Source organism: Sus scrofa, chromosome 1 (genome assembly GCF_054392235.1).
Source record: "Sus scrofa isolate SSC_HxYL_T2T_F1_AM1 chromosome 1, Sscrofa_HxYL_maternal_Yorkshire_Landrace_v2.0, whole genome shotgun sequence".
Taxonomy (NCBI): Eukaryota; Metazoa; Chordata; class Mammalia; order Artiodactyla; family Suidae; genus Sus; species Sus scrofa.
The window spans coordinates 1,332,155-1,354,906 of record NC_139383.1 but is presented as its reverse complement, the minus strand read 5'-3'; the positions used below and the strand labels follow the sequence as shown (position 1 = coordinate 1,354,906).

The following is a 22,752-nucleotide window of genomic DNA, read 5'->3' as shown; positions in this document are numbered from 1 at the left end:
GTTGCTGCCCTTTTGCTGGAGAGCCGGCTCCTCAGTCAGCAAATTCAACCTTCTGGGCCAGATGGGCTGCGAAAGAGCCCAGGGTTCTGGGAGAACCAAGGATGGGTTGGGGACTGACCTAGGCTTCAACTTCACTCTGGGCGTGAATCGAGCCTGCAGGGCTGGTCAAGCGCCGCCCTGGTCAGTGCCCTGGGATGGGAGGAGGGCGAAGCGCATCTTTTGGCTTTGCCGGGAGCTCTCCAGGGCGCGCACGCGTTGGTATGTGCACGGGTGTGTGCATATGTGTGCGCGTGTGCACGCGTGTGTGCGCGCGCGTGCAGGAAAGAAAGCACGCACACGCAGCACCAACAGGCTACAGCACAGCCCGGTGGCCCTCTCTGTCTCCCGCTCCCACAGACTCGCGCCCAGGGGGCCGCTGCACGGAACGGGGGCGTCCAGGCCGCCGGCCGAGCGGGCGCCGCAGCGGGCGCGGGAGGTGGGGCTGGGGGGAGGGAGGGAGGCGGGCGGGCGGGCGGGCGGGAGGAGGATCCGGGAAGTTCTGGAGTTATTTGACAGGAGCCAGGGAAGCCGCAAAGGACGCGGAGGACCGCCGGGTGCTGCGAGGGCAGCTGGTGGAGTCGGGCCGCCCGGAGCGGTGGGGAAAGGACCTTGAGCGCCCCTCCGCCGGCCACCCGGCCGCTCTGCCAGCGCGCAGGGCGCGGCCGCTGCTCCGACCGAGTGCCGCCCGCGCCCTCCGTGGCCGAGAGCCGCGCCGTCCCCTCGCCGTCCCCGCGCCGGTCAGCATGCTGCTCCCCCAGCTCTGCTGGCTGCTCGCCGCGCTGCTGCCGCCGGCGCCCGCGCAGAAGTTCTCGGCGCTCACGGTGAGTCCCGGCCCGCGGGGACCCGGCGGTGGCGCCGCGCCGCCTCTTGCTCGGGTCCGGCCCGGGCCCCGCGACCCCCTCCGGCCGCAGCGCCCAGGCGCAGGGAGCAGGTGACCCTCCGGGAGGTGGCGCCTCCTTCTGCCCGCGCGGCCGGAGCAGGTGGGGCCTGGGCGGGTCGCGTGCGTGCGCGGGGCTGGGGGCCACCAGCTGCGGCGGGCTCTCGGGGTCCCGGCGCCGCGGGGGGATGGAGGGGAGGGCGTGGGGCGCCTCGCGCTGGGCATACCGCGCCGCCCCATTCGCGCGTGGGCAGGGCCGCGCGCCGCCACCAAGGCCGGGGACAAGGGCGCCGCCCCGCGGACTCTCCGAGTTTGGCCCCGGCCCGGCCCGGCCCGGCCCGCCGGGTGCGTCCTCGGGCTGGGCTCTCCGCGCGGCCGCGCAAACCGGGCGGCGCTTGCCAGGCGAAGGGGCCCTGCTCGTGGACCCCGCAGATTTCGCGTGACCCCTGCAGGAGACCCTCTCGGAGTGAACTTCGAAGAAGCAGAAGACGTGAAAAATAAAAGACTGTTTTGCCCTCGTCTGAGCCGGCAGACGTTGGCGGCCCCGCCGGGCTCCGCGTCCCGCGCCCCCCACTTCCCTCCGCCGAGGTCCCGGGCCCGGTGCGCCCCAGCGCCTGGGTCACCGCGCTGACCGCGGCGTGTTCGGCTTGCTGGGCTGCGACTTCTCCGCGAGGCCGGGCCGCCCGGCACGCGGTGCCAAGCGCGGAGCTCCGCGCAGGGGCCGAGCCAAGCCGCGGGCCCCGGGCCGGGTGGCTCAACCCCGGCTCGGGCCGACCGCGTGGGCTTCAGTGTTTGCAAACCCATAATTAATGCAATCTGCAGAAACGAAAACATTCCACTTAAATGTGTTTTTGAACAAGTGCTTGAGAAAACACGAAGGTAGAAGGCGTTTATTGTATCGAAAATACCGAAGGCTGAGACCGGCCGTGGCGGGTTCTGCTTTTCAGCAAATCTGAAGCAGTCCCCGCCGAGCCTTTTTTTTTTCCTTTTTCTTTTTTGTTTTTTTGAGCTGTATGAGGGAGAAGGAGTTAGTGAGTTCATTGTTCATACCTAAAATTCTTCTGGGCAGCCCTCGTCGTCCCTGCCTTGTGTCTCACCAGTGACTTGTAGATTAGAAACTGCGAACTCGGAGCTTGAGGGCAGTTTTCACACGCTCGGCTTTCCGTGTGGGACTTTTACCGCCCCGAGGAGCCGTGGAGCCGTGTGTGCCGTGTGCACGCCTGTGACTAGAGGTCCTTCACCCCCCGTGCATCCCTGTAGGTCCACGCACACCTACGTGCAACCCTCCCCCCCAGGCCTCAGAGGCACTGGGAGCAAGTGTCTAAATGAGACCCCACGTTGCTTTCAGAGCTGCAGCAACAGCATGTCTGCAGGGGCCACGGATTTTTCTGAAAGGGACAAAATTTGCTGTCCATCTGGCTGCTCCTCGGGGAACCTGGGTCTCTTGGTCTCTCTGTGCACAAGACAAAGAAGGCTTCAGTTGTGGGAACACTCGAAATCTCCGTGGATTTTCTTCTCTTTTCTCCCCTCCCCTCGTCTTAGGGACGTGTTTCCCTTACACCCCCTGCCCTTCGCCTTCCCAAGGCGACTCCTGGGTGGTTGTGATGCCGGCCGTGGATGGGATTCCGGCTGGGGTCCTGCACGCCTGTTGCAGGTACCTTCTCTCTTGCCGGTGCACGAAGTCCAGAGGAAACTTTTTGCCTTCAGGAGACATTTACACATAGCATGCCGTGTTGCTTTTGCATCCGGAGAAGAGCTGAAAGCTGCAGCGTGTCTCGTGTCTTGGCGGACTCTGCCCCACCCCCACCCGAATCCAGGGCATCAGGGAGGTGGCTGGTGGGTCTGGAGGGACCGCTGGGCGTGCCGGCTTTTTCTGCGGTGCTCCTCTCTTTCCAGATCGCTCGCTGGCATTCAGGGCTCTCCCTTGACATCTGATCTGTAATAAATCAGCGAGACAGCGCCAGGCCCCGAGATGGGCCTGACTACCAGGAGGCTTCTGCACCTGTGACCTGAGGGAGGCTCCTCAACTTCCTGGATGGCCAGTGTCCTTATCAGCAGAGGGGGGATAAAGCAACACTGTTTGCGTGTTGCGAGGATTAAAGATAAGGCCTGTAGGACTCCCAGTACTATGCGTTCTCTAAGTTACTTGTTTCTGGTGGCAGCCAGGCCATTGGTCCTATAGATGCCACCGTTTTTGCAGGTGGCTGTGCCGTTCAGGTGGGGGAACCCCGGCCTTCGGGTGGCTCTGTCTGCCCGGGTGTGTGGCGCACTGCGCTTTGCTCTTGCTGCACGAGCTTCCTGGCGGGCATGGTGAGGGCCTGGGTGGGCTCGAGAAGAGCTGGACCCCTCTGCTACCCGTGCGTTTCTTGTCGCAGGAAACAAGGAGCAGCACGGCTCTCAGGGGTTTGGAGCCTGTGGCCAGGCCACCCTGGACCACGCGGGGTCTGTCTCTTCCTGCCCTGAATGGTCTTTGTTGGCAGAGCGTGTCACGGGCTTTGATCACCTCGCTACCTTGTGTACAGACGAAGAGGATTTGCTGCTTTGCTTGATAATATTCTCTCTTTTTAGTTCTTCTTTAGAAAGGGCACCTTGCTGGTTTTTATGACTTTCTGAGGCTTGGCATTAGCTCCTGGGCACCAGGAGCTCCGTGTTCTTTCCAGCCACGGCAGGTGCTGGGAAGGGGATCGAATCTCCCCAACCTGGATCCCCAGCTATGTCCTTCTTCCTCTGAGGCCAGGTCATACCCATTTTCCATGGGCATGGTTGACCTCTGAAGCACTTCTGCTCGTGGCTGAGGCCAGGGACTCATTTCCAGTATCTTCCTCAAAGATGATCAGAGCCGCGCTCTGTTGTAGGTACGTGGGTTTTGGCGGAGGGCCGGTGAACACAGCCCAGGGGCGGACGTCGGGGGCGGGAGGCATGAACCCCGCCAGCTGTTCCAGGGGACTCGGGCTGGCTCAGGGGACCTCCGCCAGGTCAGAGTGCAGGGCACAGGGCCTCCCTTCTCCCATGGCTTCTGGTGGCCCCCGGAGAATGCTGCCCAGGTGCGTGTCCACGACCTCCTTGTGAGCGCACACCGAGGCGCCCCCGCTCCTCACGCCTTGTGGGCATTTTGTGTGGGTTTTCTCACGACGTCCCCGCAGCCAGCCGTGCTGCGCATCCAGTTCCTGAGGCCCCGACGGAGCCCTGGACCCTGAGATGATCTGGTTGCTTCCAAATTCGACCTGAGGTTGTTTCTCTTCCCTGGGCGGGGGAGGGGGTCCCTGGCTACTTTTGGGTCCCAGTGGGCCCACCCCCCAGCCGGTGGTGAGGGCTCCAGGGGAAGCGTGTAAGGCCAGAGTGGCAGGGGCTGTTTTCCAGCCCATGTGCACTTGTCTGCTTTGCAAGGAAAGGAATGGGAGTCGCAACTCGCTCCCATGTGTTTGTTAAGACCTTTCGTCACTGGTCTAACATCGGTGGTGCAGAAGCATCAGCCCCCGCGCCCTCCGGGCCCTGGCGGCGGTGGACCGTCCTGCTGGATGCGGTTCTCACTCGCTGCTCCAGCCCTTCGGGCATGATTATGGGTTTTTCTCCTCCCACTGCCAGTGCTCTGAGTGCGTTTGGTGCTCGGGGAGGGCTGCATTTCATTCATCAGCCCAAGACGGACCACGGAGGTGGTAAAGGAAAAGGAAACTAAACATCATCAGAATTTTCCAACCTAGAAGCCCATTTACATGGCGACTCAAAACCCAAACATCTGGAGGAGCCACTTTAATTTGGATTTGAAATCAAGACCATAAATAAAACTATAAGCATCTTCAGGCTATAACAAGATTGTGCAGTAAACGAGCATTGACGTAACCAGCATAGGTTGCAGTGGTTGAGAACAGACAGGCATCTAAGTGGGTCCGTGTCAAAGTCAGCCTCCAGGAGCGTCTCGGGCCTTCGAGTGGGGCTGTTATTCAGACTGGCCATGGACTGAGGATGGCAGGCGAGGTCACGCTGTGTGTTTTTGAACTAAAGATACACTAGCCACGCAGACAGGGCACGGACTCAGAAAGATGAATTTCCAGGAGGACTTTGGACTTAGAAAAGAACCATTAGGAAATGCTTTTCTGAGTTCATTTATAGAATTGTCACCTTGCGTTTCCCCAGGGACAGTGTTGCTGACGGGACAGGATTCCACTGTCGCGGTTGAGCATCTGCAGCGTTTGAAGGACACGTAACACATTGACTATTTAACTGAGGCCCAAGAGAGGAACGATTTCAGAAAATGAAATCCGAGTTTCCTATGGGCTAAGAAGAAATTATTCTAAAAGTGATAATAATAGGCATTCTTGGGTGGTTTTGTCGTCCAGGCTGGAAATCCAAGAGCTGAGATTTCCAATAAAACACGAATACACGGAACCAAGTGAGATGGCAACTCCCGTTTATATTGTCCGGATTGGAAAACAAGAAAGTATACATGGAAACTTGTATTATCTGGCCAGATTCAATTAGAATTTTTGACATGGGGGCCCTCCCACAATGCCGAGTAACGCTGTCATTATATTCAGATTTTTATGAGGGCTGGCATAATGTGGCATATTAACCCACGGAGCTGGCTGTACGGGAGGTAAAATGCCAGAACCATCGTCAGTCCCCTTTTTCTTCCTTCAACATGTAGCTTCCCTTTTTTTTTTTTGTTTCTTTTTTTCCTTGGCCATCTTTTTTCTGTATCTTTCCTGTTTTTGCCCAAAGCACGACAAACTCCCTTTCCTTCTCCCGCGGCCCACGCATGGGCTGTTAACGTCACTCTTTCTGCTTTAGCACCAGCGGAGATTCCACAGAGGTTTTCTAGGTCCTTCCCTCATCCTCTTTCCCCTAAAGGCATCTGTAGGTCCCCCCTGCACCGCGCCCCATCCTGGTGGCCGGCTCGTGGCGGTGGGTGGGCCACAGCTCCACTGCTGTCATCTCAACCCCCGCATCATGTTACCGGCTGCGTCTATCACCGAGCCGAGACCTAGGGCCGAGTTTTTTGGGGGGGAGGTAAGCCAGCTCTTAACCTTTGAGGTTGCTGGCAGAGAGTCTTCCAATACTAGCGAAGTTTCAGAAAGCACGAAGAGCTTAGAGGAACCGTCCGTCGGGGGTGGGGGGGTGATCACAGGCCCAGAGCACCTCAGGATGGAAGGCCTTGTCTCGGAGGCCCACTGCATTTGGAACTTCCCAGATGTGCTGGACTTGAGTCACTTCTTAAAGAACAAGTTCATCAGTTTGTTGGCAAATTAAAAAAAACCAGCTCGCGTCTATAGGGCGACCTTGCCAAGGTGGGTTGTTTGGTTTATTTACGTTTGACTGTTTGGTGTAATCCAGGCCCTGGAAACAAACGGACCCAGGCCACCCAGGAGAAGAGAGCATCACAGACGCGTCATTTCCTCCTTGGGGTTGAGAAAACCTGCCTGATTTCCAGTGTTCCGGCCAGCCCTGGTTGGGTCTATCCCGTACCCGCAGCCGACCCTGCTGGGGCCAAGGCTGTGGTGCTGGGCACAGGGGCGGTGCCCAAGAGGGGGTGCCCAGGCTGCTGTGAAATGGCAGCATCCTGGCAGACGACCCGAGGTCCTTTCCCATGGAGACTGGGCTGAGCAGGCCCCGGGGCCCGGCACTGGGGCCCTCCTCTCCGTCTCCCCGCGGCAGCGCCGGCCACCCTGTGCGCCCTTGCAGTTTGGGAGGAGTTTGCCCGCTCCTGTCTGCCCCAGACCTGCGAGCTGACCAGCGGGCCCTGGACCCTTCCTCCTGTGGCCGTGAAAAGTGGGAAAGAAACGTGCGACCAGTGCCCCGAGTCCTGATGGAAAGGCCACTGCGGGTTTTAATGTCTCAGGTTCTTTTCCGCTGGGATGTGCGCTCTCCGTGGTGCCCGCCGACCGGCCCCTGGCACCCTGAGCGTGTTGTTCCCACATGCATCTCGCCGTCTAGCCCGTGGTCAGCTTTTCATATGTGGTCCTGCCTCCCTTTCTTTGCTCGGGTGAAACCACTCCTGGCCCCTCATCATCATCGGAACTGGCCGCAGGCCTGCCTTTGCCTCCTCGTATCTGGTTAACGGTGTCTGGTGACTACCCTACCGTGACCCTGGGGGCCAGGCTCCTCTCACTTCACGAGGGCCCCATCTTTCCTCACTCGGCCCTAATTATAACACTGAGAAAAATACACAAATCCAAGTGATTCGCAGAGCCGCCGCGAGCCCCTTCCTCGCCGGCTGGTGGCCACGGCGGTGTCCGTCCCTACAGACGCGTCACGTGCAGATAAGGACACTTCGTGAGGGACAGCCCCCCCCCATTGGGAAGAACCGCTTTAAAGTGTGGAGTGGAAATGACCAAATAAAACAATCAGTGCTGTCTCTGCTTCGCGTTTTCAAAACGAGAGATGGGAAGGCAGGCACCTGAGCAGAACTGAGGACGCTGCGTGTTGTCAGTTGTCTGTTGACTCACTGCACAAAGGACTTGGGACTGCGTTGTCAAGATTTTTTTTTTTTTTTTTTTTTTTGACAAAATGGTACATTTAAAATTAATTCTAAAGCTTGACCTTCAGGAGACAGAAGTTCTGTCCTGTGGTTTTGTGGTGGCTGCAGGGCTAAGAGTGACCGGCATTTTGGAAATTCATGACATTTCATGGCCACTGTGGGGTCAGGGTTCCAGGCCACTGTGGGGTCAGGCTCCAGGTGCCCCGTCTGTGAAGCGCCGTCAGCTTCACGCAGGTGAGACCTAAGTGAAACCTCCCTGGAACCTTATTCCCAGAGATCAGCCGCTTAGGTGTTCGTGCACCTGCTTTAAGGGACAGCTACCTTCTTTCCCGGGTCAGGGACAGATGAGGCCAGGTCCCTGTCGTCTCCACCACTGGTCGGGGCTCAGTGCTCAGGGCCAGGCCCCCGCTGTACCAGAGGGGCAGGGCTGCCGTCCGCCCCCGGGGCTCCTTTACTGGACGCACTGTGGGGGAGGGGAGGAGAAGAAGGTCCCTTTCTCTCGTGGGACCAGACTGGCCATGGCATCAGGCCAGGGAGTCCTTTGTCTTTGGTGAACAGAGGCACGTAGTTTCAAACATGAGCAAGAGAGGTGTTGCAAACGGTCCTAGCGGCCCGGACTATGGCGTAACATCTGCCATCGGGGTTCTCCTGGGACCTGTGCAGGAAGATGCTGATCAGCAGTACTGCGGGGACCTGGGTTTTCGTGCAGACTGAGAAGCATCATCTTTAACGACTTTATCTGCTGATGAATTGACAGAAGCGACTTTGTTGGTTTTCAAGGGCCACCAACGTGGGCGTTTAAAGCAGGTCCCTGGGTCTTTGAAGGTCGAACCTCGTCCCGATCCTCCGTGCCTTCCGACACCAGCATTTTCTTCCCAGGCTGGGTTCTGTCTTCCAGGGTCTGGGGGTCTCTGGGGACGAGGCGAGGGGTGGACATCAGAGCCCCCAGAGCCCTGCTCGTTTTGAGCTCCGGCCGAGCCACACCCTTCCAGGAGTGTGGTCCCCAGGACCAGCGCAGGATCTCAGCATCAGAGCACAACCCCGCCTCATGGCACGGTGCCGGTGGGCTGATTCTCAGTCACTCTCTGAGCCTCAGATCTGGTAGTTGGTCTCTGGTAGTTTGGACCCGTGAGTGTTATTTTACATTATTCCTGTGGAAACCAGATTTGCCTCCTGACCTTGCCACCCAGCTTGGGGCCATCCCCTGGGGCTCCAGGAAATCTGCTAATCACGGGACCATCTTGCTGTGAGGGCTGGCCTCGGGATGCTGAAGGTGGGCTAGGACTCGCTCCCAAGGGTGACCCAGGGCCTCTCATCTGAGGCGCAGATTCACTGCACCAGGAGACACCCCACCCCCACGAATCAATGACTTTAAAATTCATCAGTCGAACACTACCTTGGACTCCCAGGCAGCCTTCTGTGAAGGTGCTGGAGCAGCTGTGAGCTCTCAGGCGGCGCTGTCCCCTGGGGCGGCAGCGACACGTGGCAGCGACTTCCGTGCGCCCTGGGACGCCCTCGGCCTCTGCCCCTTCCTCCCTCAGAGCAGAGGGAGCCGGTTTCCTGTGCTGGCAGCAGCCCTGCCAAGACATCTGCTCATTCCGTGGGTGAATGTATTTTGGATTTTGGCAAACACCTCGGGTAAGGAAGGCGAGTAGCTGCTCTGACCTGAACACACACGTCGGCTAAGTTGCAGCTTTGCCAGATCCACAGACCATGTGCTCATGCTAATCAGATCTTCATTCTTAAAAGGGTGATCTTTTGGAGGGAGTTGCCAGAGGCAGAACTTTCTTTTCACTGGCGATGTCATCCTGGTGGGGTCTCGAACCTCCTGCCCAGCGCGCTGGGCGTCCTCAGGCCCTTTTCACCGGCTGGGGAGGCTCCGGGGAGGAGGGGGCGGCACCTCTTCGGCTGCGGGCGCGAAGGTTCCCACGTCGGCCACCGGGGGGAGCCCGAGAGCAGCCTGGCTCCGCCGGGCGGAGGCGGGTCCCGAGGTGGGCTGGGGTCCGCCACCCGCGAAGCTTCGGCAGGGAGACCCCACCCTGCTGGGTGGCCGCTTACCCTGAGTTCAGGCGCCACGTTCAGCTGTCCAGTTTTAAAGATTTGACTGGCGCAGGGACACTAAATTAGGGAATTAGCAATCAGGGACATTTTCATTTGATGTTTCTTGCAACTTTATCTGGACGCCTGGGATGTGCGATTGCTCAGCTACCCGATAAGAGGGCTGTGTTCCTGGGGCCGGTTTTGGTTTTAAAAGCCGAGCTGGGCCCCGCTGCCAGCAGGATGCAGGCTGCTTTCTGCTGAGAGATCTGGTCGCTTGGAGAATCCACTGTGTTGAAAGCAGAGGCCTCACTTATTCGCCGGCTAAATGAATATTCTATGTCAGGGTTCTCCCTGGATGGAAGATCTCAAACCTCTCCATTTTGTGATGATTTTAACCTGAAAGAACAATGACTGCAGGAAATCAGCATTTTGTGCCTCAGGCTTTCAAAACCTGCCTTCTGACCGAAACCCTAAAGCCTTCAAGCTGCTGGCTTCGTGGGAGGAAGTTTGGGGAGGTTCCCCTTCCCTCAGACCCCAACTGACCACCCTCAGGCCAGAAACCATTTACATTTCTTTGCATCCGAAGCCCTGGAGGGAATTAAAAACCCCCACTGGCCCCAGGAGGATTCTTCAAGGATTCTGCCTCCCCCTCCTCTGGGTTCCCCATTAGCAGCTTTCTCTCTGGTTCTTTCTTGCATGACAAAGGCAGGCACGTAGCAGACTGATTTCTAAAAGTTTAGGCCTGGGGCCCTTAGCCCCTGTCAGCCCTTCTGGCCCCTGTGACCTTGGGGGTGATGCTGTGTCTGAGGGGCTGCCTGGGGCTCCCTCTGCCCCGGGAGGCAGTGCCGTCTCAGAGCACCTGAGATGCTCTGTCCCGTCCTTTGAGATCAGGCAAATCCTGTTCTGAAGCCTCGGTGGCCGGCACAGGTGCAGTGTCCCCGTGTGCGCGCCAAGGTCAGGAAACGTGGGGTGGGGGGGCTTCTGGGGATGGGCGTGGGGGGCTGAGGGCGCAGGGCTGGGGAGGGGCGCCTGTAGGCCCTGGCCCTCCCCCTGCCGAGGTGGGAGGCGTTGGCCCTTCAGCCGTGGTTCTGCTGCTTCTGCCCCCAGATGTAACCAGGAAGGAGAAGGGAATTCCTTGCCAGGGATGGCAGAGGTAGGCGCTAACCTGCCTCTTTCTGTCTTCCTGTCACTCTGTGCGCCTGTCTGCCTGTCTCTGACCCTCAGGCCTTCTGCAGGCCTGTCCCTTGTGTGCAGGAGGCCTCCCCCAGCTGCCCTCCCCTGTGTGACCCTGCCTGGCCACCCCTCCCCATGCGGGGAGGTTGGCGGGGCCCAAGGCCTGGGGCTCCAGGAGCTGAAATGTCTGAGAAAAAACCTGGACTGACCCCCGAACTTGACTTGAAGCCAAATTCTAACCAGACTTCTTTTTTTAATCACATTTTTTAAAACGTTTCTTCTTTACCACTCTTTGGGGTCCCAGTTTCACCGTGAACTTGAGGCAGCCCTCGCTAAGTTCCCAGCAGTGAGAGCCTCGCTCTGGGGACACGGCCCCTCAGGGATGGGTCTGATGTCCCAGCAGGGACCCACAGCTGACAGACGGGTCACACCCTCAGGGGTCCCGTTATGCAGCTGACTCAGCAGTGGACGGGGTGGGGGGGGATCACGGGAGGGGGTCCCCGGAGAGCGCTGTCGGAGACGTGGCCCAGGAGGTGGCCCCTGCCTGTCCATCCACTTGGAGGCCTCATCTCTGCTCTTCTCCCGCGAACTCTCACCCACCCTTCCATCAGCTGTACCCGTCATCCCCAGGTCCCAGAGCCCCCTGCTAACACGCGGGGAGCCCCCCTCCCCGGACACACTGACCTGGCGACAGGCTGCCTGGCTTTGCTGCACATGCAAACAACCCCCCCTGCTGTGGTCACACAGCCACTGCCCTTGGTCCATCAGACCTCCGGATGGGGGCAGGCACCCTGTACCCTCCTTAGAGGGAAACTGCCATCTGTCCCAAAGTGTGCTGTGTGCTGCGTCCACGTTTAAAGGAAGCTCATATCCTAGCCTGAGTCAGCTGCCCTGCCCTCGTCTAGGGCGTGGGTGAAAGAGCAGAAAGGCGAGGCATGGCTAGAAAGGCTGAGGAGCCCCAGCATCACGGCTGCACCCCCTCCTCCGGCCTGCCCCTGCCTCAGCATCACGGCTGCACCACCAGCCTGCCCTCTGCCCCCCCCCCCCCAGCATCCTGGCTGCACCTCTGCTCTGACTCCCTGAGAAGCTCCCCGAGGCTGCCCAGCACACCTCCTCACGTGCCCAGCACGTGATGCTGGGGTTCCTCAGCCTTCATGCCCCCTCCACCCCATACATCCTTCCAGTGCCCCAAACATGGTCCCTGCCTGTCTGCACAGCAGGCTCCCAGCCCCCTCTCCCCCCGGGCTGCCTCTCAGACCCTCAGGGTTCAGCTGAAGACAGAAGCTTCCAGAAAAGCCAGAGCCTTTGCGCCACTCGTTCTACGGTCCTGCCGGCAGAGCCAGGCAGAGTCCCAGCGGGCCCCTCAAGGGAAGGGCCAGGCTGCTGTCCCAGCCGAGCCCACAGGGTCACGGCGGCGGCGGGGCCACAGGGTCATGGGAGGGTCGTGTCAACCGCGAGCACGAGGTGGAGCCCGAGGTCCTGTGTCTGCAGACGCCGTCTGAGAGCCCCGGGGGGGGGGGGGGAGGTGGCAAGGGCCTGCGGCCCAGTGCAAAGTCTCAGGAGGCCGAGGACAGCCGGCCTGGCAGTGCCCTTCCAGGATGTGTGCTGTTGGCCCACGTGAAAACCCAGCGTGGCTCTGCGCGTGTGCCTGTCCCCGTCGGGTCAGCGCCGGCCTCTCACCCGTGTTTCTCTGAGCTCACGTGGCCAGGCGGGAGGAGGACCCTGGCCGTGAGCTGGGTCCCGAGGGCCCCTCTGTCCCCCCTCGGCTGGGAGGCGCGTCCCCACCGTTTGCTCTCGATTTCCTGGCTCCCTCACTCGTGTTTGCCGCCCTTCTCGGTCCTGTCCCGAGACGCACACGCTCTGAGGTGGAATTCAGGACAACTCGGCCTCCAGGACGTGCTCTGACGATGCAGCAGGGACGTCGGGGTGACAGAATCCTGCCGGGGGGGCCCAGGATGTGCCGGCGGGGGCTCAGGTGCAAAAGGCGATGCGCTGTGTCCATCCCTCCCTCAGAGATGAGGGGCCGTCAAGGGCAGCAGGACTCAGCCGGCCTCCCGGGGGCGGGGGTGGAGGGCTCGCCCTGCCCGCCCGTCCTGGGGTCTGCGGCTCCGGGGCCATCCGTCTGGCCTGGGTTCCTGGGTTTGCTGCTCACGGTGGGTGGGACCAGCCCATGGGTCTCAGGCTCTTGTGCGCAAAATGGGGACTGTGCTCTCTGTCACCAGGCAGGGGACCTGGGCTGTCCTGATCCACCCGCTCCCTCTGTGGCTCTGGAAGTCTGGCTCCTGGGGGGACAGATGGCCCAGGGCCATACCAGCCGCCCCCAGAGCCCACCTCCCACCTGCGGCTTTCAGCTCGCAGGCGCCCCGTGCCTTTCTGTGGCCACCCCGCCTGTCACCTGCGGTGAGCCCTGCGTTTCGTGGTCCTCTGCTTGCTTCTGTCCCCACTCTTCCTCCAGGAAGCCTTCCTGACTTCAGGGTCCGTCTCCGTGGCAGCTCCATGGCAGGAGCAGAAAGCCGGGGCCTTCAGTTGTGGCCGCTATTGCTAATACTCTCGCTTTGTAATAACTAAGGCTCCCCGTTGGGTGCATCTTGGAAATGAGCCTAAGCTGGCCGATTGTGAAGAGCTCCCGCTGCTGTAGGCGGCGATGTGGAAATTCTGGTGGCCTAAGGCTCGCTGTGTCCGGGGACCTGTTCAGGGTGACCTGCCATGTCACCGCCTGCCAGGCACGGGTGCTCCAATATTCACCATTGGGCACATGCGGCATTTGGGACACAGATGACAAAGCGAAGTGCCCGGGACTCCCAACCCGTCGCTGGGGCCGTCGGGGTCAAGGGCAAGATGCTGTCAGCTCAGGTTCTGTGAATGAGACGCTCAGGCCAAGGGCTCAAGCCCAGCTGTCCGAGCAGTTTGTGGGCCTGCTCCAGGGAGGTGACAGAGGTCCTGGGTCCCTGGATGGAACGTGGGTCACGGGCCGGAAGCTTGCCACAGCCTCTACTGGGAAAATTCCCCACGGAATGTGGGAGACGAGCTCTTGGAGTTATCGCTAGTGGGACACCTGGTGCGGGGGGCGGCGGGGCGTGATGGTGAAATACCCTGCTGCCCTGCGGCTTGGGGACCGGCCCTAGCTGGGGGGGCATGGGGTGGCGGTCGTGCTTTGGAGAAAACCTAGGGCTTGTCCTGGTGGGAACAGCCTGCGTCGGTGGCGGGGGGTGTCGCTGGATGTCCCCCCACGCTGAGTCACAGCAAGTGTTCACACAGCAGGTGTTTCTGTTGTCTTGATTGAGTCGTGTTTCTCTCACGGAAATTTTGAAGTCTTTAGAGACCCTTTGAAGATACCCTTTAATTAGTTGTAAATAAGAGCAAATTTACTTTGATTGCCTGAGAGCACAAACGATTGTTCAGGTGCCTTTCACGTGCCTCAAACTTGGAAGGCTGCACTCACGGGACAGCCACGCGTGCTTGAGACACATGTGGGGAAAAACCCTGGGGCTCCTCAAAGGGGAAGGAGCCCCGACTCCAGTCCTCCAAGCCCGTGTGTAGGAAGAAACGGTGGGTCCTCCTTCTTCGGAGTCCAGCGCGGTAGGAGGAGCATCTGGGGGTCTGCTCGGCACTGTTTCATCTGTAAGGAGACGCCTGAGCCCCGCAGCCGGGGAGCCCGGGGGGCAGCCGGGTGTTTGGACGCGACCTCCCCGGTGTTGTGCCGCCCTCCTTTGCTGGCTCCAAGTTGAAAGTCAATGCCAGATTTTGACAACAATGGTTTCAGCGCCTGCATCTCCCTCGGAGCCCACATCCACTGTTAGAGAACTGATGGTGGTGGAACCGTGTTTGTAGACAATGACGCTGCTTGTCAAGATGAAAGATGCAAAAACCAGGTGAACTGTCATTGTGGCTTTTCTTCGGCTGAAACGTTTGTTACCTGACAGAGGGGTGCCCTGTGCCCCGGGAGTGTGAGCAGGGAGGGGCCGAAAGAGCCCCCCGGCCCGGCTCTGACTCTGCGGGGCCGGGCGTGTGTCTCCCAGACGCCCTGCCTTGCGTTTGGCCGAAGGATAAGGGGAACTTAACCTCAGCCCCTCCGTGGTGTTGGGTGCGCTGTGGATGTCAAGAGAGTCACTTGTGAGGTCTTGGGCACTTTGTCGAGGAGACGTAAAAACAGCGTCTATAGGATAACTCTGCCGGGACTCTTTCATGGGAAGCAGGCTCGGGTTTCATCTGGTGGCTTTTCGCTTGGCTGTTGTGTGGCGTTTCTAGCACTGTCTTTAAATAGTTAGTGAGCACCTGATGTTGGGTTTCAGGGCAGTTGAAAGCATTTGGACGCTCCCTGAAGTCTGTGTTGCACCTCTGATGCGGTAGAATCTGCGTCTCGAATGCTGCAGAGTCAGGCTCTGCATGAGACCTACGTTTCTCACCACGGACTTCGCTAAGTCAGCCAATACCAGGCCTGCCCAGTGGGGTGCAGGCTGGGGGATTGGAGGCGCCCCCCGCACGATGACATCATCCTTCCTTGTGCTCCTGGGGCTCCGGACCTCCCCCTGCTTTCTGGGTGCTGTGACTCGGAGCTGGGGGGTGGGTGCCGGGTGCCGGATGTGAGGGGACACGTCGGTTCCTTGGGAGGGTGGTCCCAGCGGCCGCCTCGCCCGGATTCACTTACAGATGGTCCCTCATGGTAGTTCCTGTCCAGGAACTGAGCTGCCCCCCAAAGCTCTGATCCCCCTTAGCTGTAGGACCTCTCCGTCGCCTAAGTGACTTGGGTCCCAGAGTGCATCTGTGCAGCCTGCTTCTTGGTTAGCTCAGGGATGCAGTGCCGTGGAGCCTACGGAAGTTTGTGCCACCTGCGATGGGTTGTCCTTGGGAGGCTTGGCTTTTGTGAAGGGTGGTGGCCTCGCCGGCGTCCGCGGATGGAGGGGTCCTTTCCCAAGGCCCCGCCCAGCTGGTCTTTGTTTGAGGTTTTGTCCCCTCCCTGCTGAGCTCTGTGCCCAGGGAGTGGGCACCTGCCTTCCCCCCTAGACTGTCCCTCGTGGCCCAGACCGCATCCCTCCACTCCAATTGGGTGCTGGACACGCGTGAGGCTCCCATTGGACCCTGAGGCCCCCAGACCGTCAGGGAGGAGTGGACGGTGGGCTCAGGACAAGGGAGGGAGCGAGCGGTTCGGCCAGAGGGACCCCAGCATAGGCTGTGACCTGGGCTCTGATGCTCCCAGGTGGTCTCGTCCACTAGCCCGCGGTACCCCGTGACTTGGCGAGGGACCAGGGCCAGGGGGTACCCTTGGCAAAGGGCCATGTGGGCGTGGAGACGCGGGAGAAAGTGACCTTTCTGCAGCCCCCGGCTCACGGCCCTTACAGCTGTTGGGAGTCCTGTGATTCTCAGGGGTTGTCTGAGGACAGCCTGTGGGTCCGAGTCCTGCTGGAAGGCAGATGTGACTCCCAGGGACACCTGCTGCCGAGTCCTTGTCACCACGGGAGCTGCCGCCCCTCCTGCCCGTCCACCCAGGTCTCAGGTTCTCTGCCCTTAAAAAGCTCTGCTGACCCAGAGCAGAAAGCAGCCGACATCGGCACGCGGGGGACAAGGAACTGCGTGCTCTTAGGGAAGCCGCCCCCCCTGTTACCTCGAGGGGGCCTCATTCTGGGAAACGGAGAGTTAGCCCTGAAGACAGCTCAGCCGAGGGCGGTTGCTGTCCTCGGTGGACTGCGGGGTGTCAGGGGCCAGGGCGTGGTCAGCCCCGCGTCCTGACGCGCCCGGAGAGGGCGCCCCAGTGAGCCCAGGGGGCGGTTTGAGAGGTGACCGGAGTCGGGCGGGTTGATGTTTTCCATTCGGTGTGTAGACAGTGGAGGAATTTGTACAGGAACATGAAGGAATGCGGCCCCAGGAGCAGATGCAGACGGTGGCGTGAGGGTCTGGCGGGACGGAGACGGCGAGGTCCTTCTGGATGGCTTCCTGCGCTCAGCACGAGCACCAGCCTGGGCGCTGATCTTTCCAGCACTTCTCAGATGAGCTCAGGACGGGCGGCAGGGCCAGGCGGGGCAGAGGCGTGTGCCAGAGGGCGGAGGGGTGGCCCCGGGGGTGGGCCAGGAGCGTCCCCATGGGGGCAGGTGAAATAGACCCGGGAAGGGGTCCTGCCCCCTAGCAGTTGATCCCAGGATGTAAAACCGGCTTCACGGTGATGCAGCTCTGAGGGCTGTGCTGCAGGAATTCTTCCTCGGTGCTGAGCCTGGACCGGCGGTGCTGTCCTGCGGCCGAGAGCCCCTTTGGGGCCGCTATCCCGGCCTTTCTGTGTGTTGTTGTCACTGTGGTGCAGGAGGCATGTTCCATCTTCGGGATGGTTAGCAGGTGAGGTCGAGACATCCGTTTCGAGGATTTTCTGTTCCCACTGTTTTAACCTCCTGCTCTGTCGAAGGCTCGGAGGCCAAAGTGTCAGAGACCCCAGGACGGCGTTCCCAGGAGCCTCGAGCCGACCACCCCGGGGGTCTCCTGTGCTGCGCAGATGGTTGCCAGCTTGTCGTGGAACAAGCCGCGGTCAGTGGTTTCCAGCGGCCCTCGGGGTCGTCCGTGGGCACTGTTCCGCCCACACAGAGAAGGCGTCTCTGGCACGACATTCAAGACAGTCCTTTGGGAGAGGACAGTAAAGAGCATAGAAGTACTGGAGAGAGGAACCCAGAAAGCTCCCCGGAAGCCTGGGTCCCTTCGGCGGTTGTCCTGTGGGCCGGTCACCTGGGTCCCGAGGGCGCCATGGTCGCACAGGTGCCTCGGAGGATAGGAAGGGATGCCCAGGCCACGAACAGGGGCTCCTTCTTTCTGGGAGTGGCTCGCGCATCAGCATGGGGGGCGCCCCCAGCTTGCTGTCCTCTCGCCGCTTCATTTAATCTGCAAAAGGCCAGCTTAGCCTTCTGGGCTCCGCTGGGGGCCAGTCCCTGTCATCCAGGTGCTGATGCTGCCAGGCTGCCAGCTGCCGGCGGGTTTGTGGTTGGTGCTGCCTTGGGAAGAGGGCCCCTCTGCCGCCTGTGGACCAGTGACCGTGTGGCTTCGTGAGCTGCAAAAACCGTGGTCTTCTCTCGCCTCAAGTTTCTTTGTTCAAATGACACGTTTGTGAAGCCTGATGTGAAATGAGATGAAATCTAGGTGCTGGGGAGAGGGTGCCCCCAGAAACCCAGGCCTGGGGGGAGTTGGGGGCCTGTGGCCTTGGTGGGGGAGGGGCCACAGGGACCTCTGGGCAGCGCTGGAGGGAAGGGGGACGCGAGGGTGGCCGGCTTACCGCCTGCTGGGTCTGTGGAGCCCGCACATCAGTCTCGAGGGGAAAGCATGCCTCGTGGGTGCCGTGCATACGCTTTGTGGGTACTTTTGCCCCCAGGACGGATTCTTCACAGCCCTGGATGTGGGCGCACCTGCCACTGTCCATCTGGTCAGCGAGGCCGCGTAGGAGGGAGGAGGTAGAGGGGGGCTGGAGTCACGGGGTCCCACGATCCCCAGCGGCTGCAGCCGTCAGCCCTGAACCAAAGCCAGCAAACCCATGTGCAACTTCCGTTTTGTCCACGTGCATTGGTGCTCCAGGAGCTCCAGCCAGTGCAGCTGTGAACAGCTGTATTTTACTTTCAAACACCCTCCTGAGTTTACTGGGTCCTTCCCTGCAGACCAGGGTGCTTCTCCTTCCGACGTCCTCAGCACGGATTAGTCTTACTCAGACTTTTCTTAAATCTGGGGTGACACCTGTTACGTGGAAGGAGCTCCTGTGCACGTGTTGAAACTGCAGCAGAAACTTGTAAACCGGTCTCTACTTCGGAGGAAGCACCACTAACTAAGTTACCCGTTTCATGGCTGCATTTCACGAAGACTCCTCCCCGAGAACCGCGCCAGGAAGCTCTTGGTTTACACGCCTTGACGTGCCTTGGCTCAACGAAGATGCTCCTTGAACCAGTATCAACAACAGGGAACAAACCAAGAAGCCGGAGACAGAATGCCTGGTGTATTTGCCGTGTTGGCGTCCAGGCAGATAAACAGAAACCTCCAGGCCCTCCCGCGGGGGGCTGAGAGCAGAGCCGGGCCTGGGGGGTGCTCTGCGGGCCCTGCCGTGGTTCTGATTCTGAGCACAGGGATGCACGGAGCGCCACCTCGAATCACTCTGAGTGCTGAGCCTGGAAATGAAGTTTTCCAACTGCAGAACTCACTTCTGCCTCCCAGCTCAGGGCTTCAAAGTGCCATTTTAATATTTTAACAAGCCGAGCCGTTTTATTGGGAATTCTGCTTTCCAGGGGCTCGGAAGGAGGCCTTTGTCACAGATGTAGCTGTAATGTTAGGTCACAGAAGTTAACGTGTGGCACTGATTGCGAGCGACGGGCCTGGCTCCCCTTCCCCGACGGGCAGCTCTTTCTCGTGCCCGGGCTTCTGCTGCTCCTGGACCAGAGGGGCACAGGGCAGCCCCCGCCCCTCCCCGAGGCCAGGCGTCCTTTTCCTGATCGTGGGCTGGCTCTCCTGCGGCCCCAAAGGATCTTTAACCCCAGATAAGAGCTGTGTCTTCCAGGGCTTGTCTGGCTCCCTGTCTTATTCTCTTGGAAATCCCTGGACCGTCGCGCCTCCCCCAGCGAGGCGAGCTTGGCAAAGCGGACAGTGGGTGGGTTTTGCGAGGGGTAATTGAGCGTGTTGTATAAACAGATCCCGGGTCACTAGTTTATATAAACACGAAGATGTGGTTGGTTGAGCGCAGAGAGGCGGGAGGATTCTGAGGGTCGGGATTTGAACACAGAGGCAATTCGCTAAATCTTTCTGTTTGTCAGCGGAGTCCTGAGATCCATAAAGCAGCAGTTCGGAGCACCGTGCAAATCGAGGCCGGTTCCAGAAGCCAAATCACATGCCTCGGGGTGAAAAGAAGCCGGGCATTTGGTCTCCCGGCCGAGCGGTCACTGCGGATGACGCGCTCAAAGGCAGCGCGGTCACCCCACGTGGACGCTGCCAAGACGCCCCACCTCCAGTCTCATTAGAATGCTTTCTCTTCTCTCCAAGAAAATTGAATGGAAATTTCCAGTTCATTCAAGGGATTGTGCTTGTGTCTTTTTTCCTTGTCTTGGGGCTGGAGGACGAAATTAGAAACAATAATTTTCTCTAAGCCCGATCTGCTCATAGGAAATACATACGGACTTTTAAATGTATTCATTTTCTCAAAATTGGCCTTTCTAAGTGCCCGTGTGTATGATTTAGGGCCGGATTTCTCATAGAACCAGTCAAGGCTAACAGCCGTCAGAACCACCCACTTTGCTGGATAAATACGTGGAGGTGCACCCGCGCTCTGCGTCGGCATCTGCAGGCCGGAGACGGGCATGCTCTTCCCAGGGGGCCCGCAGGTCTCAGGACCCCGGCGAGCGAGAATCACCGACCTAACCTCAGTTCTGTTGACAGTCGCCTGGAAACCAGACCCTCATCTCCCCATGTGTGGCATCTTTTCCTTTGTCAGGAGAAAGACCTGCCAGTCAACCTTTTTTTTTTTTTTTTTTTTTGCCATATTTATGTATTTTATTGCTTTCCAAAATCCAATTTTTAAATTTGGCCACCCGTGACATAACTTTGTTTTATGTTGAAATTTTGAGAGATATTTCTATTCTAGTGTTTCCCTGACCTCTTGTTTCTTTTCCCTGTTCTCTTCTCTTCTCTTCTCTTCTCTTCTCTTCTCTTCTCTTCTCTTCTCTTCTCTTCTTTTCTTTTCTTTTCCTTTCTTTTCTTTTCGGCTGCACTCCCAGCATGTGGAAGTTCCCAGCCCAGGAATCGAACTTTCGCCACAGCAGTGACAACATGGGTCCTTAACTGCTGAGCCACCAGGGAGCTCCATCTGACCTTTTTTATTTCTTGTTTTTTGTCTTTTGTCTTTTTAGGGCTGCACCCGCGGCATATGGAGGTTCCCAGGCTAGGGGTCGAATAGGAGCTGTAGCCACCGGCCTACGCCAGAGCCACAGCAACACAGGATCCGAGCTGGGTCTGCGACCTACCCCACAGCTCATGGCAACACCAGATCCTTAACCCACTGAGTGAGGCCAGGGATCGAACCCCAAACCTCATGGTTCTTAGTCAGATTCTTTTCCACTGCGCCACGACGGGAGCTCCCTTTTTCATTTCTTAATGACACCATGGTAGATGCGTCTAAAGGCCACAGATGCCAAGACGCTGGATTTTCTCTGTTGCCGTTTGAGGCACTTCCAGGATAATTTTTACCAAAACATTAAAAAGAGAACTAGCAGCAGGAGCTGCTGAGAGTCCGTCGCAGATGGTCCTGCTGGCCAGTTTAATTTTCCGGCCGTGCTGTCGTCCCCACCTTACGGAATCATCCTTGAGAAGCTCGGCCGGGGGGGGTGGCCACAGACCCGAGCCCCGCCCCGGATCCTGGCACCCCGTCTCCTGTTTATCTCCACCGAAGTTTCCACTTGGCTGTGGTTGCCTCAGGGCATCCTGATTTGCCGGTGCCAAGGTTAGATTTTACAAGCCTTGTGCCAGGTTAGAGTTTGGCTGTCATCCTTCAGGGAAAAGCGGGCGTGCAGGCAGGGCCCTGCATGGCGAGGCCTCGGCCACGCTGCAGTGGGAGCTCCCAGTCGGGGCGGCGCTGTCTTCCTGCATTTCGTCTTTCGCCACCACTGCAGGCGAAGCGGGCACGTCCTCACGTCTTATTCAAATGGCCTGGGCTGCGGGGTGCGTGCGTGTGTGTGTGTGTGTGTGTGTACGTGTGTGCACGCAGCTGGAAGCCGGCTCCTCGCCTCTGCTCTGTCCCAGACGCTGCTCCTGAGAGTGTCCCCGGGCACTGTCAGGCGGGCAGGTGATCGCAGGCCCCCGGGCGGCTGTGACTCACACACCAGATGCACCTCAACTCCCCTCGCTGTTGCCTGAGGCGGCGGATGCTGTCTATGGGGGAAACGTGTTTTGGTGTGTGGGGTGCCGGTCCAGTCTTGACACCTCGCTGTGACTGCCGTGTAGATGCTGCCAGGTTCCGGGGGAGGCGGGGACCAGGGCCCTCGGCCTGGGGCAGTTGGGGGGGTAGCCCGGCATGTCTCCCTGGAGAGCGGGGTGACGAGGTCGGAGGTCAGGGCCCTCAGCCGGGGCAGGATGGACGCAGCCGGCCTGGCTCCCGTGGACCAGAGAGCTCCTGTGCTGTGTCCCTTCCTGCCCTGGGTCCATCAGTGAGCCTGGGCTCAGCCCCGCCCTCTCCCCTCCGCTCCCAGGTGTGGCCGGATCCCTTGAGCTCATGGGTGCAGGGGCCACGTGGAGGGCCCAGGGCCCTGGCACTGAGTGGACGGCAGAGCAGTGGGGACATCGGTGCCGCTCGCCTGGTCCTGCCCCTGGAACTGGAAGGAGGGTCTGTACCTGTCACCCAGGCCTGGCCGAGGGTTGATGGTTGGTCAGTGTTGGGGGTGTCCGGTGACCAGGCAGGGAGTGCACCCGCGTGAGTGTGCGCCTGGGTCTCTGTCTGGGTGCAGCTCACACACGTGTAAACACACACACACATGCATGCACAGCTCACTCTCCTGGCTGCACAGGCCCTAGCAGGGCCTGGGTGTCCCAGGCGTCCTCTCCTGTGTCCCCTCCCCTAGTTCGGGCTGAGTCCCTGCCCCACGCGTGGGCACTGGGCTGCGTGGGGGAGGGGAGACGGCCGCCCTGGCAGGGGGAGGGCCCGTCCTGAGCATTCGCTCCACGTTGGTGTCCAGGAGAGGGCGCCAGTCCTGGGTTAGGCTGGGGCTTTGGGGCACCTTGAATGAGCACATGGAACCCACCGCCGCCGCCGCCGCCGCCGGATGCTGTGGCCACCACCCTCTCCTGGACGTCGGCCCAGTGCTGCCCGGGCCTTTCCATCCTCCCCCCACCTGGCTCCTGGGCATGGCCTCTGCCCCTCCCCGCCTCCCGGTAGCACACTGTGCCCACATCTTTCAACGCCACCTGCACCCCAAGGATTTCCAGATGTGTGTGCCCAGCCGGACTCCGGAGGTTCCCAGCGCTGCCCCTGTCTCTCCACGGCCGAGTCTACTGTGGGCAGCTGCACGGGCCGCTCGCCGCACAGCGGGGGCCTCATTCGAGCGCGTGGCAAAGCACGGTGACCAGCCCAGGACAGGGCTCTGTCTCGACCATTGTTAGGCCTGGAAACGTGGAGCGAGGGCCGGGTACCCGCTCCCAGGATGGCCCCCTCCAA

The 22,752-nt window shown here is 59.9% G+C and overlaps 1 protein-coding gene across 3 annotated transcripts in view; it reads left to right on the top strand.

Moving 5' to 3' along the window:
* Window positions 1–546: 546 nt before the first annotated feature.
* The window catches only part of SMOC2 (SPARC related modular calcium binding 2), a 139,725-nt gene continuing 117,519 nt past the window's right edge, over window positions 547–22,752 (top strand). For all 3 annotated transcript variants that reach the window (XM_021085700.2, XM_085015189.1, XM_021085691.2), the window contains exon 1: window positions 547–860. In XM_021085700.2, the coding sequence (XP_020941359.1) occupies window positions 783–860 (78 nt within the window). In that variant the 5' untranslated portion in view covers window positions 547–782. The remainder of the gene's footprint in view (window positions 861–22,752) is intronic.